This window comes from Mustela putorius, unplaced genomic scaffold (assembly GCF_011764305.1).
Source record: "Mustela putorius furo isolate JIRA1106 unplaced genomic scaffold, ASM1176430v1.1 tig00537248_pilon_pilon_pilon, whole genome shotgun sequence".
Lineage (NCBI taxonomy): Eukaryota > Metazoa > Chordata > Mammalia > Carnivora > Mustelidae > Mustela > Mustela putorius.
Window position 1 is genome coordinate 6,309,473 of NW_025422387.1, and position 14,454 is coordinate 6,323,926.

A 14,454-nucleotide genomic window follows, 5' to 3' on the forward strand; every position below is an offset into this window, starting at 1 on the left:
CCACGACCTGCGCAGGTTGCTAGGAGACCTGTGCTGGGGAGAGTCTGCAGTGTAGAGCCTCAGTTTCCCTTTTTGAGCCTCATTGGGTTCCACTGTGGCTGTGGCCCTGGACCTGTTTCGCCGGGGGGATGCTTCTCCCTACAGCCCAATGAAGACCCCGGACTTTAGAGATCCTGGATATATACGTATTTTAAATCACTACTTTGTGACCATTTAAAATGAACCTTAAAATGTCCACAGTCTACAAACTGGCAGCACACGAGAATCCCTGATCCCGCCTTTCACCCATGCCCCTGAGTCTTACTCCTCCTGTGACCACCCTTGGGCCGCCCCCACCGTGTCCCCCAACCTCCTAGCTGAAGCAGCTGTGACTTGGCTAGTGACTGGACCCAGATGCCTAAGTGGCCCCCAAGGCCAGGCTTCTTCCCAGGCAGAAGTTCATGACGCTCCCCTCACTGCCGGAGGCAGCCCTTCTTTCTGGAGGTGGAGAGAAAATCAGCCCCATCTGGGTTTGGGGGGGGGCAGTGTGGCCCCAGGGGTGACAAGCCTGAGACCTGGATACACCCATTAGGCCCTTAATCTCACCCATGCAAACTGGTCCTTCAAGAAACATTTACTCAAAGTAGGACGATGTTCACTGCAGCCCATCGTCCTACTTGAGTAAATGTTTCTGGAATTACTGTTCACCGATCCATGCATGGGAATGCTATGCTGACACAGAAAAGAATGCAGTGGGACCCTATACATTCCCTTTCTTACACACACAGGGTATATAAGTTATAGATATAATTGTGATATATATGGATTATAGGATATATATATATATATATATATATATATATATATATATTCAGTAGTCCTCAACCAGGAGTGATTTACCCCTCAGAGGACTTCTGGCAATGTCCGGAGATATTTTTGTTTGGCGCAGCTGGGAGGTGGGGGGTGCTGTGGGCATCTAGTGTCCAGGAATGCTGGTAAAAATCCTACAGTGTACAAGACAGCCCTTGACAGCCCTGATGGATAATAGGGCGAGAGATGTATATAATGGGAGAGAGAGAGACAGAGAGGAGGAGGAGGGGGAGGGGGAGTGAGGGAAGGAAGAAGGGAAGGTATGATATGTTATCATATCTGATAACACATGTGAAAACAAAGGATTTATAGGCTGACGTACAGTGGGTTCTTGTGATTTACAGAGAACTTTGCATTTCTAAGTTAAACAATTCTGTATTGTTTAAAAAAAAATTTTTTTACAATGATCTTGAACATCTTTAGTAATCAGAGGAAACTGGATTTAAAAAAAAAAAAAGTTGTCCCACTTCTCTAAGTAGCCCTTCAGGCGTGCGGGTGTGTCAGTGATGGGGTGGGGGAGTAGGGGAAGAGTGCCAACACACAGATGTGTGTGCGCACATGCACACACACACCCTCCTGTTTGATTTAGTCGAGGCAACCAAAACTTAGCAGGAGTAAAAGCTGGGTCTGGCATTAGCCACCCTAACACCGCTTCCCTTGGGCCTTTGAGTTCTTAAGAGGAGGGTGGCAGGACCCAGCTGCTCGTAATGCTGCCCTCACAAGGTCAGGAACTTGCAGATGATGCCTTCACTTCTGCTCAAGGGAATGTTGATAATCAGTGGGTTCTCTTAACACTAGTCTCTATGGCCCATACGTGTGAATTCAAAGGGATACCCCCTCTGAACAGATTGTGAAAAGGGGCCCCTTCTGTGTGGACATGGTTTGGCAATTGAGTGGGGGTTGGATTTCAGCCCATCCATTCACTTGTCTCCACCAGATGTCTGTGCAGTCTACATCCTGAACAACTGCACATGGTGGCCCTGTCTCTTTGACATTAAACTAAACTCACCGTCACATCCTCTTCTGGGAAAAAAACAATCACTGTCTTGTGCATCCCTGTGCCCTGATGCTTTTTCTCCCTGAACCTCAAGAATGCACACACACCACTCCCAGCAGTGTGGACAGTCCCCAAACCACACCTGGACATCCTTGCCTTGGGCGTCCATGAATGGGGCAGAGAAGCACCGTCCCTGGGAGGGAAGCTATCTACACCCACCCCACGCTGGGACTCATTTCCAAACTCCTCACACAAGTCCTGTCTTTGATGCAGTCGAGCAGCCCCTGGACCACAGCAGCCTTCAGCAGCTCGTGTTCAGCAACTACATCGCAAGAGAGTTTCGAAGCAGGGACTTACATTCAGAGAGCACACCCGAGAAGGGAGATGATCCAAGGCTCAGGAAGAAGTTAACGGGTTGAGACAGACGGGGCTACATTTGTACCTTAACCAGAGAGAATAAATGTTTTCTTCCATAATCCTTGTGCCTCCTCACACTCATTACAAAGAGACTGGACTAGGCTTCTGGGAGCCACCCTGGCATGGGGTAGAGGAATTAGGACAGAAGAGCTGAGACAGAAAGCAAGACTTGTATGAGGTCACCATGACTCCTGAAACACCCTGAGATTGGGACCAGAACAAACAGCTAGTACTTCTGAAATTAGAAATTAACCTCTGATAATTAACGGATGTGATTTTTTTGCCAAATGAGCCATATTCTTAGAATGAATGTGAGGCCTCTTCCTCTTCATTTCTCGCGGGGCCTGTCTAAGCACATCTATGGGAGAAACATTCCAATGGCATCCTAAAGGAGAGGATGTCATGGAAGCTAGGCTCTGCAGAAAAGGGCTGTGGTCCTCTAGTTAACACTCCAATAAATCGTGGCCCTTGATAGAAATAGTCCTGAGTGGCTGTGGAAGATCTATTTCAAATAAAGAGTTACAAGGATTCAATAATAATGACAGCAGGGGCATCACTCGCTCATACTCTGCCTTCATGGGAACTAGCAAAGGATCCTCTTTATTCAAGGCACTTCTGTCAGAGAAACACCAGGAACAAATACACAACATCCTGTTTATTTGAACACAGCTTCGGGATGGATTTCTAGCTGCGGGATGTGTGGCCGCGTGGTATCGATAGGCCACTGAGGCTGCAAAGAAGATGGAAATGGGTAACAAGGCAGCCACACAGCTGACAGGCCAGTAGTAGGGACGGCAGCATCACCGGGCAGAGTGAGAGGACAGCAGGCACCACCTCCCCACCGAAGACAAGCCCAGGGTTGGCTGGCGAGCCCCTCTCAGTCCTTCTCTTCCCCATGGGTGATGATGTGCACCAGGTTCTTATAGTCCAAGTTGCCAGTCACATCGGGGGGGAAGGCGGCGAACATCTGGTCAATCTGTAATGAGGCAGCAGCACGTGCTCAATGTGACGGGAGGGAAAGCAAGAGGGACCACCGTGTGCGGGTCCCCGTGCCGAGCCAGAGGCAGCAGGGTGGGGGTGGGTGGGGGGACACGACGCTCCGTTCCCCCTCCAGGAAGGCCTTGTTACCCCACTGCTGCAGAGAGCTGTCAGCCCCAAGGTCATGGCCTTCCTGGGCGGGGCAGCCCACAGCCAACTGATCAGGATGGGATCCAACCTGGGGGCCTCGCTCCATGGCTCCCTGGGAGGTGGGGTGCAGCCAAGACACTCTTTGGGCCTGAGCTGGGGTCAGCAGCTCCCTCCGAGCCTCCCTCCTTCCTTGCCCGCCCTTGCTTGTCTGCAGGTGCTGACCCCACGGGCTGTCCTGCGGGGATGTTCTTGGGAACCCAGCCCATAGCAGGTAAAGCGAGGATGACAAATGCATGTACACAAAGGGGCTGAGCAGGTTGTGTAAGGGAGCAAGCGGGCCTGCTGGGGACTGTGGCTAAAAACAGTCGTACAACCCATCCAGACAGAGCCAGCCAAAGGCAGCCAAATGCGCTAGGAGGTCAGACTTTTTGAGGGAATCTGATTCTTGGAGGGAAACGAGAAATCTAGATTTTTTTTTCAACGTGCAATTTCCACATTTAAAAAGTATGGACAGGCGTCTGGGTGGCTCAGTGGGTTAAGCCTCTGCCTTCGGCTCAGGTCATGATCCCAGGATCCTGGGATCGAGTCCCACATTGGGCTCTCTGCACAGCAGGGAGCCTGCTTCCCCCTCTCTCTCTGCCTGACTCTGCCTACTTGTGATCTCTGTCTGTCAAATAAATAAATAAAATCTTTAAAAAAAAAAAAAAGTATGGACTAGTTATTTTTTAAAATATCTCTCAGCTGGGGTGCCTGGGTGGCTCAGTGGGTTAAGCCTCTGCCTTTGGCTCAGGTCATGGTCTCAGGGTCCTGGGATCGAGCCCCGCATCGGGCTCTCTGCTCGGCAGGAGGCAGGAGGCCTACTTCCCCACCCCCTCTCTGCCTGCCTCTATGCCTACTTGTGATCTCACTCTCTCTGTCAAATAAATAAATAAAATCTTAAAAAAAAAATACCTCTCAGCCAATACTAGCTAACGCTTATTAACACTGTCCTTGTCATATACTTCAACACTTTATACATCTTAACTGGTTTAATCCTCACAGCGTACTACCAGGAATGTTTTATTACCCTTCCTGCTTTATAGATGAGGGAACTGAGGCACAGGGAGGTTAAAGAGCTTGACCCAAGTCACCAGGCTGGTAGGAGGTGAAGGCAGGCTCTTTCAAGTGCTTGAGTTTCCGGGGGAAACCTAAATACAGTGTTTAGTGAAATGTGGAAACTGATGGCTTCAAGCCTGAGAAGGGGTTATTTTAAATACTTCACTAATAATATCAACAGAGCCGTTGATATTATTAACAGGACTTTGGGCAAATTAGCAAAAGTGCCCCTTCTTCCAGGCATATTACTGCCCCTACCAGAAAAAGTCATATATACGGCTTAATATGTGTGTGTGTGTGTGTGTGTGTGTGTGTGTGTGTGTGTGTGTGTGTATAAAACAGACACTTTACTGCCATCTGCTGGAACACAATTGAAACCAGCAGATAACTGGGTAGTGTATTTTACGAGCATAACAGCCAGAAGAATTGCACAGTGTGGAACCTACATGACAGTATGTGGCCCCCTGCAAATGACCCTCACTCCATCAGGAAATTGGTGCTCAAACCAGGGCTCCGAGCACTGTGAAGAAGGTGGACCTAAAGTCAGACCTAGGTTTGAATCTAGGCCCCCGCATTTAGCACTGGTGATGTCCTTTCAGGCAAGTGACTAACTTCCCTGGGCCTCAGTTTCCCCACCTATAAAGGGACAATACTAGTAGTCCCTACTTCATAGGGTGGTTGAGAGAATGATATGAGGTAAGGGGCCCAGAAGCAGGGTCTCTGTCAGTGTGGGGTCAGGGGTGTTTTAAGAAAGAGGGTCACACAGGAGCTAAGGTGATTGTGTGTTCAAGATGCCATTACCTCCTCTTTGGAAAATCTCTCTGCCTGTGTGGTCAGCATCTCCCGAATGCTGCCAAGAGAAAACAGCAGTTGTTGGCACCAGCAGTTGTGGGAAGCAGGGAACCCCCACGTCCCCCGCTACACATCCTACTCACTAATCAGCCTTGAGCACTCCTTTGCCTTCAGGGTCAAACACTTTGAATGCGTTGAGAATGGTCTCTTCAGGGTCTGCCCCTGAAAGAGAGAACAGGGTTGAACATGCCGTGGGTGGCTGAGGACCCACGGTACCCCAGGAGGCAGGGCCCAGCTCCCTCCAAAGATGGAGGGGCCAAACCCAGGCTGTTTTGCTTGGAGGAAAGGCCCTGCCTTCCTCTGAGCACTGAACCTTGGTAATGAGAAAGAGTGGGCTGGGAATCCAGTCACTTCTGAGCAAACTCGTGCTGAAACGTGAATCTAGATTTAGAAAGACTGGGATTTGATTCATAACTCCAGCATTTGCTAGCTGTGTGGCCATAGGCAAGTGGCTTTCCATCTCTGAGCCTTAGACCAGAGGTAAGAAGAGAACCTTCCTCCTAGAGGCTAAACGAGGGAATGCATCCAACGTGCGTGGCATGAGGTCTGGTCTAGCTCAGGGTAAGACTTGGAGCAATGGGAACTGCTGCTTTTATTTTTTCTCCCCCCAGGGTTACTCTGTCTTCATCTCCTGCCAACCCTTGTCTGCCCTCCTGGTGCCCTTCATGCCCAAAGATGAAAATACACACACACACACACACACACACACACACAGATGCACAAATGCAGACACACACGAATATACATATATGGACTTACACATGAACTTACCCTTAAGTTTCTCCCCAAACATTGTTAGGAACACCGTAAAGTTAATTGGACCTGGAGCTTCCTTGAGCATTTCATCAATTTCCTCATTTTTCACGTTCATACGCCCTACATCAGGAAACACACAGTCAGAGCAGAGCCCCCCAGGCTGGGTCAGAACTAGCTCTGAGGACCCTGGCATCTGCCCTCGTAATTACACTGGAGGGAATCTAGAATAGGGACAATCAGAGATGGAGTGGGCATGATCAGATTCACTGGAAAAGATGTTCTCCACAGTGTCATTTATAATAGCCAGACAGCTGGAAACAACCCAAACATCCAAATGAGAGGAGGGGCTAGCTATTTTTATAATAGTGTCTTCAGAACCCAGAACATTTTAAACAGATATTTTAACTTTTTACTTAAATGGGAAATGCTCATATTATAAATTATCCCTCTCAGTTGGAGGTGAGAAAGACAGATCAGAATCACCTGAGGGAACTTTTTCTGATTATAACTGCTGTAACCCACACAGCCTTAGAGATTCTGATATTAGCATTGGCCACAAGCCCATATAGTGCCTTTGTGCAAATTTTTAAAAGCCACTCCTTCTTAAGATAATTTATGTTTTAAATATAAAAATCTGCAGTGGCTTCAGACATGAATAGTAATCTGTAGAATGGTGTAGTGCACAACCTGCACAGCTGTTCATGGTGGCGCTGAGTTCTGGGAGTGGGAGTGGAGAGGGGTGAGTGGTTGCAGGTTGGACACATATAGTTTGAAAAAGCTCCATATACTCATGCTCACACTGTTGAGATGTTGAAGAGGTGAATCCAAAATAGAATGATTCTAATCTTCAAACAACCACAACAAAAAAACCCACAAAAAACCAGATGTACCTAGAAAAGACTTAGAGGCTGAAATGTGACAGTGGAATGTGACCTAATGGTTTTCTTCTTTATACTTTTCTGAATTTTGCAAATTTTCTACAGCGAGCTGGCATTGCATTCAAAATCACACACACACAAAAAAACCATTTTAAAAGAAAAATGAAAAATATGTCAAGACACTTAAAAGCCTCAACACTTTGCTGTCTTCCGAAGCTTGTCTTAAAGGCCAGCCATGATTGAGCTGTTTCTTTGAAAAATGACAAGCTCTTGACCTTTACAGTTTCCTGAAAAATGACAGCTCTTGACCTCGGGAGGGTGGGCTAAGGAGACCCTCCTGCAGGCCTGGCAGGGGGACATACCGAGAGCAGCAAAGGTGTCCCTCAAATCATTCTTGTCAATGAAGCCATCCCTGTTCTGGTCCATGATGGTGAAGGCCTGTGGAAGGGGGGAGGTTGGTTGGTCAGCCCAGGAGTAGTTGAATGGAGGAGCCCAAGAGATTGGGCTATAGACTGGGGGAAAGGAGATTCTGGGATTCAGGGAGCATGAAGGCCATGAGATCGAGAATCAAAAACTGGAAACTGCCTGGCCGTTCCTTAAAATGTTAGGCATAGAGTTACCATAGGATTCAGTAACTCCAGGGCTAGGCGTTTACCCAAGAGAACTGAAAACATCTGTCCCCATGGAAACCTGTGTCTGAACGTCCTAGCAGCTTTATTTACAATAGCCCCAACCTGGAAACCGCCCACGTGACCATCAACTGATGGATGGATCCACCGTGGTCCAGCCCCGTGATGGACTCCTCCTGAGCGAGAAGAAGGAAGGAGAGCCTGACACCTGCTGGGACACAGGACACGGAGGAGGCCTGGCTCAGGACACTGAGTGAGAGAAGCCACGGCGAAAGGCCACGTGCTGTACGATGCATTTCCACGAAATGCCCAGAACAGGCAAATTCATGGGGACAGAAAACAGATGGGCGGTGGCCAGAGACTGGGCAAATTCATGGGGACAGAAAACAGATGGGTGGTGGCCAGAGACTGGGGGAGGGGGGCAAGGGGAGTGACTGCTAATGGGTATGTGGTTTCTTTCTGGGGTGAGGAAACTGTTTGGAAGTCACAGCTCTTTGACTTCAGTAAATAACCACCGAATTGTGCTCGTAGCATACAAAGGTGAATTTGGGATTGTGTTAATTACATCTCCACGAAATTGTTATTTAAAAAATCAAGTTAATACCTGGGTCTCCTCGCCCACCCGGACCCCTACCACCAGAGCCCAGTTAGCTATAAAACGGGGCTGGTAATCTTTCCCAGGGAGCACCCAGGAACACTCCCAAGAGCCTTTTAAATGCCCAGCTCAATTTACAAACGACTTATCCTTTACATGGTTTTTTGAGTTCTTTGCAGCTGTTTCTGAAAGTATTTGCACCCCCTCCCCACGCCCCCCAGCAGCTGATCTCATTCAGAGATTGAGACAGGGTGAGGGGGAAGGGGCGTGGCGTCTTCTCCCTGCACGGTGACAATTTCAAGTTCAGGTATGAATATTTCGTCCTGGGGATTCTCTCCCTGGTGGCCTATGGGACACAACATTCCTGTGATCTGAACATTAGTGAGGACAAAAGGGTACAAGTGTTCACGGCCCACTTGGAGCCCCAAATTGTTTCCCTTTTGATACAGAACCCACCTGGCTCTGCGGTGTATTTTCCTCTAAAGGCCCAGGTGGGAGTGTGGATGACTCAGTGTGAGCCATCACGACTGCAGGAAAATTAATTCAGAGTCTATCCTTCTAAGCCTGCGGGCAGTGGCTTAATTTGGCCTAATTGGTACTTAGGTTTACTTAATAAGGCTCACTCCCATAGAATGTGATGGCGTTTCCACCTGGCTAGTGTTCAACAATGGGGGACTATATAATTTAAAATCCAAGAGATACTCTTTATCATCTCTCAGTTTGGCAGAAATCATATTTTAGGCTATTAATATCCAATGTTGACGGAGGTATGGGGGCAAATGGCACTTTTTCCTTTTGAAAAGGCTGATGGGGGCGGGGATTAGTATAGCATTTCTAGAGGGCTGTTGGGTCTGGTTTTTAGTTCCTTGACCCAGCAGTTCTGCTTTTAGGAATTTACCCCAAGGAAACAAGCAAAGATGTGTTATTCATAATCGTAAAACAGTCTAAACAAAGGTAACCTGCAACCGTAGGGAGTGGTTTCAATACATGATAGAAAATGTTGCTGAGGAATTGCCCAAAGAAAAATAGCAAAACAGTTTAAAAGTATATACGCGCAATACAAAAATGACAATATCAGAATGTTAACTGATGATGTCTGCGTGGTGGAACTGTAGGTCGTTTTATGTTCTTTGTGCTTTTCTGAATCCCCCACACACACACCCCCCCGCCAATATTTTCAACAAGAAACGTGCTTTGCTTTGATGATCGAAAAAAATATTAAAAATAATTTCTTTAAATAGTCCACGCACATGTTGAGGTGGGATCTGGCGTCGTTTGGAGGATTAAAAACATCTAGCCCCGAGCGTTCTCTCTAACAGGTGGGAATCTCCCTCTGGGCGGAGTTTTCAACAGCTGCACCCACCTCCTTAAATTCCTGGATCTGGGTCTGTTCGAACATGGAGAACACGTTGGAATTGGCGCCTTCTGCTCTCTTCTTGGCTTTCTTTGGTGCCTGGAGGAGGGGGTTGCGAGGGAGCATCAGTGAAAGGAATCAGAAGCTGGGGAGTTAGAGAACTAGGTCAGGTGGTCTTAGCTCTGAGCGGGCCTCGGCTGCTCATCTGTGAAATGGGGGTATGAGGCCCACACTCATCTCCAAACGGCGATATTGGAGGGATCAGAGGACACGGAATAATGTGTCCCTAAGCACGCTGGTTCTGCTGGAGCTGTAAGCCTTGCAGAACCTCCTTTGCAAACTAGGGGAGGGGGGGAAGCGTCTCGGTCTCCGGGGAAGGAGGCAACACTTTCGGACCAGCCCCAGCAAGATCCAGCCGCCTTTGTTTCTGTGCATGTCACAAAATTTCCGTAATGCACAGAAGGAGGATTGATTGGAGGGGGCGGGGAACATCATGCTCGCTAAACCATGAGGGACACCCTTATGAAATGACACTTTTTCAGGGTGTTAAAACCCACTGCTCCCTCCTCCCCCATTCTCCTTTGATCCGGGCGGCAGCGAAATCTCCAGATCTCCGCTCTAAATGTTCTGTCCTTGCATAGGCAAACAGTGCAGAGAAGAGCGGAGTAACTTTTGTCCCTACCCTACCCCATGTGAAATAGAGCAAATGCTTGAACACCATCCATACGTGATTTAATTTAATCCCCCAGTCAACTAGATGCGATTTTTTGGTAAAGATTTTATTTATTTATTTGAGAGAGAGAGACTGAGAGGGGAAGAGAGGGAGAAACAGGTTCCCCACTGAGCAGGGAGTCCTACTCGGACCTTGATCCCTGGACCCCTGGGATCATGACCTGAGCCAAAGGCAGACGCTTAACTGACTGAGCCACCCAGGCGCCCTGCTACTACTACCATAGCCATTTTACTGGAGAGTCAGCCTGGGCTCAGAGAGGTTGGGTCACTTGCCCAAGGTCACACAGTCACAGAAAGGCAGAGCGGAATTGCACTCTGGAGTCTGTGCTCCTAACCATTCCCCCAGGCTGGCCCTGATTTGGCAGCTCCTTGCTTTGGGAGGGGGGGACACCTAACCAAACAACCCAGGGAGACAGGTTTTAAATTTGCAAGTTCAAAAGGTGAAAACAAAAAGATTCTTTTCCCCAGCTGCCTGAACAAGAGAAAAGAATTACAATTTGATCCTTAAAAGCGTTCAATCCCATTTTGCAAGCCCTGGGAGTTATTGATTCCTCGAGAGGTCAGTAGACAAGCCATAAAAAAGCCAACTCTCTTATTTTGTTTTTGCGAGTCCCTGGGAGCTGCTGTTATTTGTGGCTTATCGGGGCATTGATTGGGGTTCCTCTGTGCGCACATACCAAGCACTGCTTTTTTCCCCAGGGTCTGGAGCCCTCAAAAGCCACCTTTCGCCCCCTCCCCTCTTGTCCTCTACTCACAGGTGCTGTTTCCTAACCCCCCCACCCCCTCACCTCACCCCCACCCCCACCCCGCGGCATCACACCTCAGAGCCCTCACTACTCACCATTTTGGAAAGGACACTGCACTGCTTCCCAAGAAGAATCCCTCGGGCTGCCTAGCTCTCCTCAGCTGGGGAACAATAAATACTTCCTCTCCATGTTTAAAAATAGCCCCATGACCACTTTTGGCAGTAATAGGTGAGGCGGACACCACCTAAGGCCCCCCCAGCCCATGCCGTTCTTCTGAAGTAAGGGGAGCTCATTCTCCACCCAGTGACACATGAGACCCAAAAAGGCACTCAAGGTTAAAGAGACAGGCGGCTGGGTCACAGGGAAAGATGCAGCACGCTCTCCGCAACACTTGGGCGGCAGGCACTTGTGCTTGTCAATTTTGAGAAAGAAAACTGCAGAGAGGAGACTGCTACAATTCTCTGACGTGATCAGGGTCCCACCCCAGGGCCTTTGCACCTGCACTTCCCTCCGCCTGGAGTGTTTTCCCATCAGACCTCTGCGAGGCTCTGTCTCTTGCCTCCCTCAGATCTTCGCTCAGGTATTCCCTCCTCAGAGAGACCTCTCCCATCACCCTGTTTAAAATAGCCACTCACCCTCTGCCTTCCTGAACCCCTTCTCTGCTTTGTTTTTCTGCAGAACACTTATCCCTTCCTGACATACTATGGAATTCACTTATTTATTTTGTTCAGTGTCAGTGAACAGTCAGGTCAGGAGAGCAGGGTCCTTTTCAGTTTTCCCAACTGCTCCCTCCCTGGCTCCTCGCTCATGATAGTTGCACAGCAGCTGCTCAATGAATACTTGTTGATTGAGGAAATAACATCTTTCACTTACCGAGTGCTTGCTCTGTGCCAGGAACCATGCACACACGTCTCATGCTCATGGTTCATTTTCCAGACACGCTGTGGGTAGAGACCACCTTATTGTCTGTGTCCCCAGCTTTCATCCCCCCCACTGTGTGCCAGGCACCGTGCTAGTGAGGGGGAGACTGCTGCCCAGTGACCAACTCCCTGCCGTGGTGACACTGTGAGTAAGGAGTAGATGGACAGAGATACTAAGACATGCATAACCCAGGTAGTTTCAGGTAGTAACTCATCCTACATAGGAATGAGATAGATGTGAAAGTAACATGCAGGAGCTGCCTCTCGTTGGCTCAAGGGTCCTCTCTGAGCAGAGACTGGAAGAGGAAGCTCCTAGCAGTGGGGACAGCAAAAGCCTCGGAGCAGAAGGTGAATTGATTGGCTTCTTTGAGGAGCAGAAGGACCTGTGTGGCTGGAGCTGAGGGAGTGAGGGAGTCCGGGGGACCAGGTGAAGCCAGCGAGGCAGGCGGGCTGATCACAGGCTTGGGATTTCATTCCAGATGCAAGGAGAGCCCTAAGGGAGTTCAGAGCAGGAGGCCCTTTGTCTAACCTGTCCTGGGGGCTGCCAGTGCCCCGGAACATACTGATTTGGGAACAAGGCCAACAAGCACCACCATGGAAGGAGAGACCCTATCAAGCAAATGAATCTACAGATACCTTCTCAGCTGCTCTGATGTTCTGGAACCTTCCATGGGTGATGAAGGGAGAAAACTGACAAAAGACCCTTGACTCCCAGGAATGAACAATCTAGTTAATAAAGGAGTAAGGCAAATTCTGCCCTTCTGGCCTGACGGGGGGGGTGGGGGGGCGGCTGTTAGAATGTCTCCAACCTGAGAAGGTTTGAAGCAGGAAGAGTGGAGTGATGTATCCCGCCGCAGGCTGGGAAAGCAGACACAATTGCATTTGAACCTGAGCTCTGTGTGACCTTGGACAAGTGACTTCACCTCTCTCAGTGCATAAAGTGGGAATGACAAAAAGACCTCCCTTATGAGGCTTCGGGCAGGGTGGAAAGAGATGAGGCCCAGGCAGGCATCACCCACCACCCCTCTCAGCTGAAAACAAAATTCGGTTTTAAGGGCACGAACCCAGGAACCGTTTATTGCCGTGACAAAAAAAGATGTAAATTTTCTTTTCCCTCTTTCCAGTCACACGTGCGTCAGAATTACCCAGGAGCATCTTCCAACAGAATCTTTGATAACAGAAGGTATGTTTTTCTGTGCGTGTGCAGGTGTGTGTACACGTATCCGTGTGCAGACACACGCAGCACATAATACACACGCACACTCATGCGCACACGGGTGCACACACACCCCCACACACGCTCCCACACCCATGCCTGTGTACACAGCTCAGTCAAGAAGAGCTTTTCTGTCCAAGATTCTCTGACAACCCCAGAATAAATGTTTCCTTAGCTAATAGGCATACCATGGATTTTCGTTAAAACCCTTGTGTGAGCAGTCAGGGGCGATAAATAGCCAAGCAACATGGTTGTTGCAGCCGCTGTGGCTGTGCAGAATGTGGCAGGGGCTGGGGGGCCCCTAGTTCAGGGGTTCGGATGGGCTCAGGCCCTCCAGAGGTAGGTGGGTGTGTCAGTGTGCCCCCGAAGGGCACCCACACAGCTAGTCCTCAGTGGACATGTTGTATTCAGCTGGATCTTTGGGAGGCGTTGCTGGGGGAGAGTTCTGGTTCAGTAGCTAGAGATGCAGGGTCTCAAACAGGGCTGTAAACTTCCTGGGACCTCAGTTTCCTCCTCAGGAAAATGGAGACCATAATAGTGCACACCCCATGAGGCTACTGGGGGGTGAGTGAGATTATGTATGTCAGGTGGATTCTGGGAACATGGCGGCCTGAATAGCACAGAGCCCCGGGGGCTGCTGGGACTTACGGCCCATAGGTCGTGTGTCAGGCCTTGGGATCTGTTGAGAGAACTGGAGACCCAGAGGTGCCCCCCCGCCCGTGGGTTGGTCACCACTGAGGAGACCCCCCTGCCCCCCGGAGCCCTGAGACAAAGTCCTAGGAGTGGAGAATCTGGGAAGACTTGGGGTTTGGGTCTATGTAGACTCTCAGGCATTTCAGCATCAACCTCAAGAGTGCATTGGAGAGGGATGCTTGGGGGGCTCTGTCGGTTAGGTGTCTCCCTTCGGCTTTGGTCACAGTCCCAGAACCCTGGGATGGAGTCCCCCATCAGGCTCCTTGCTCATCGGAGAGCCTGCTTCTTCCTCTCCCTGATGCTCCCCATGCTGTGCTTGCTCTCTGACAAATAAATTAAATCTTTAATAAATAAATAACATATTTTATATATATAAAAAAAGAGAGAGTGCATTGGAGAGAGTGGGTGGGCTGGAACCTTTCTGTCCTCAGGGCTGAGAGGGCTGTATCTTACCCATGAGCCATAGGCTCACAAGACCCAAGACCCCCTGGAGACCCTCTACCTTTCTACTGCCTGTAGGATTCCTATAGCTGAGAAGTGTTCCCCCATCAGGCAAATCCCATGGAGCCAAAGAGAAAAATAACTAGCCCACCTGAG

At 49.3% G+C, this 14,454-nt stretch overlaps 2 protein-coding genes across 2 annotated transcripts in view; one reads left to right on the top strand and one right to left on the bottom strand.

The window, feature by feature from the left end:
- CCDC63 (coiled-coil domain containing 63) overlaps positions 1–2,323 on the top strand; it is a 32,605-nt gene extending 30,282 nt beyond the window's left edge. The window contains exon 12 of the mRNA XM_004753240.3: positions 2,120–2,323. Coding sequence (XP_004753297.1) covers positions 2,120–2,265 — 146 coding nt within the window. The 3' untranslated portion in view covers positions 2,266–2,323. The remainder of the gene's footprint in view (positions 1–2,119) is intronic.
- A 580-nt stretch (positions 2,324–2,903) lies between these two features.
- On the bottom strand, positions 2,904–11,231 carry MYL2 (myosin light chain 2). Its single transcript, XM_004753241.3, has 7 exons — positions 11,124–11,231; positions 9,560–9,649; positions 7,335–7,410; positions 6,110–6,214; positions 5,422–5,500; positions 5,288–5,336; positions 2,904–3,239 (listed from the first exon to the last, which is right to left on the bottom strand). Exons 1-7 carry the CDS (start codon positions 11,124–11,126, stop codon positions 3,141–3,143), a joined length of 501 nt encoding a protein of 166 aa, XP_004753298.2. The 5' UTR covers positions 11,127–11,231; the 3' UTR covers positions 2,904–3,140.
- Positions 11,232–14,454: the final 3,223 nt, after the last annotated feature.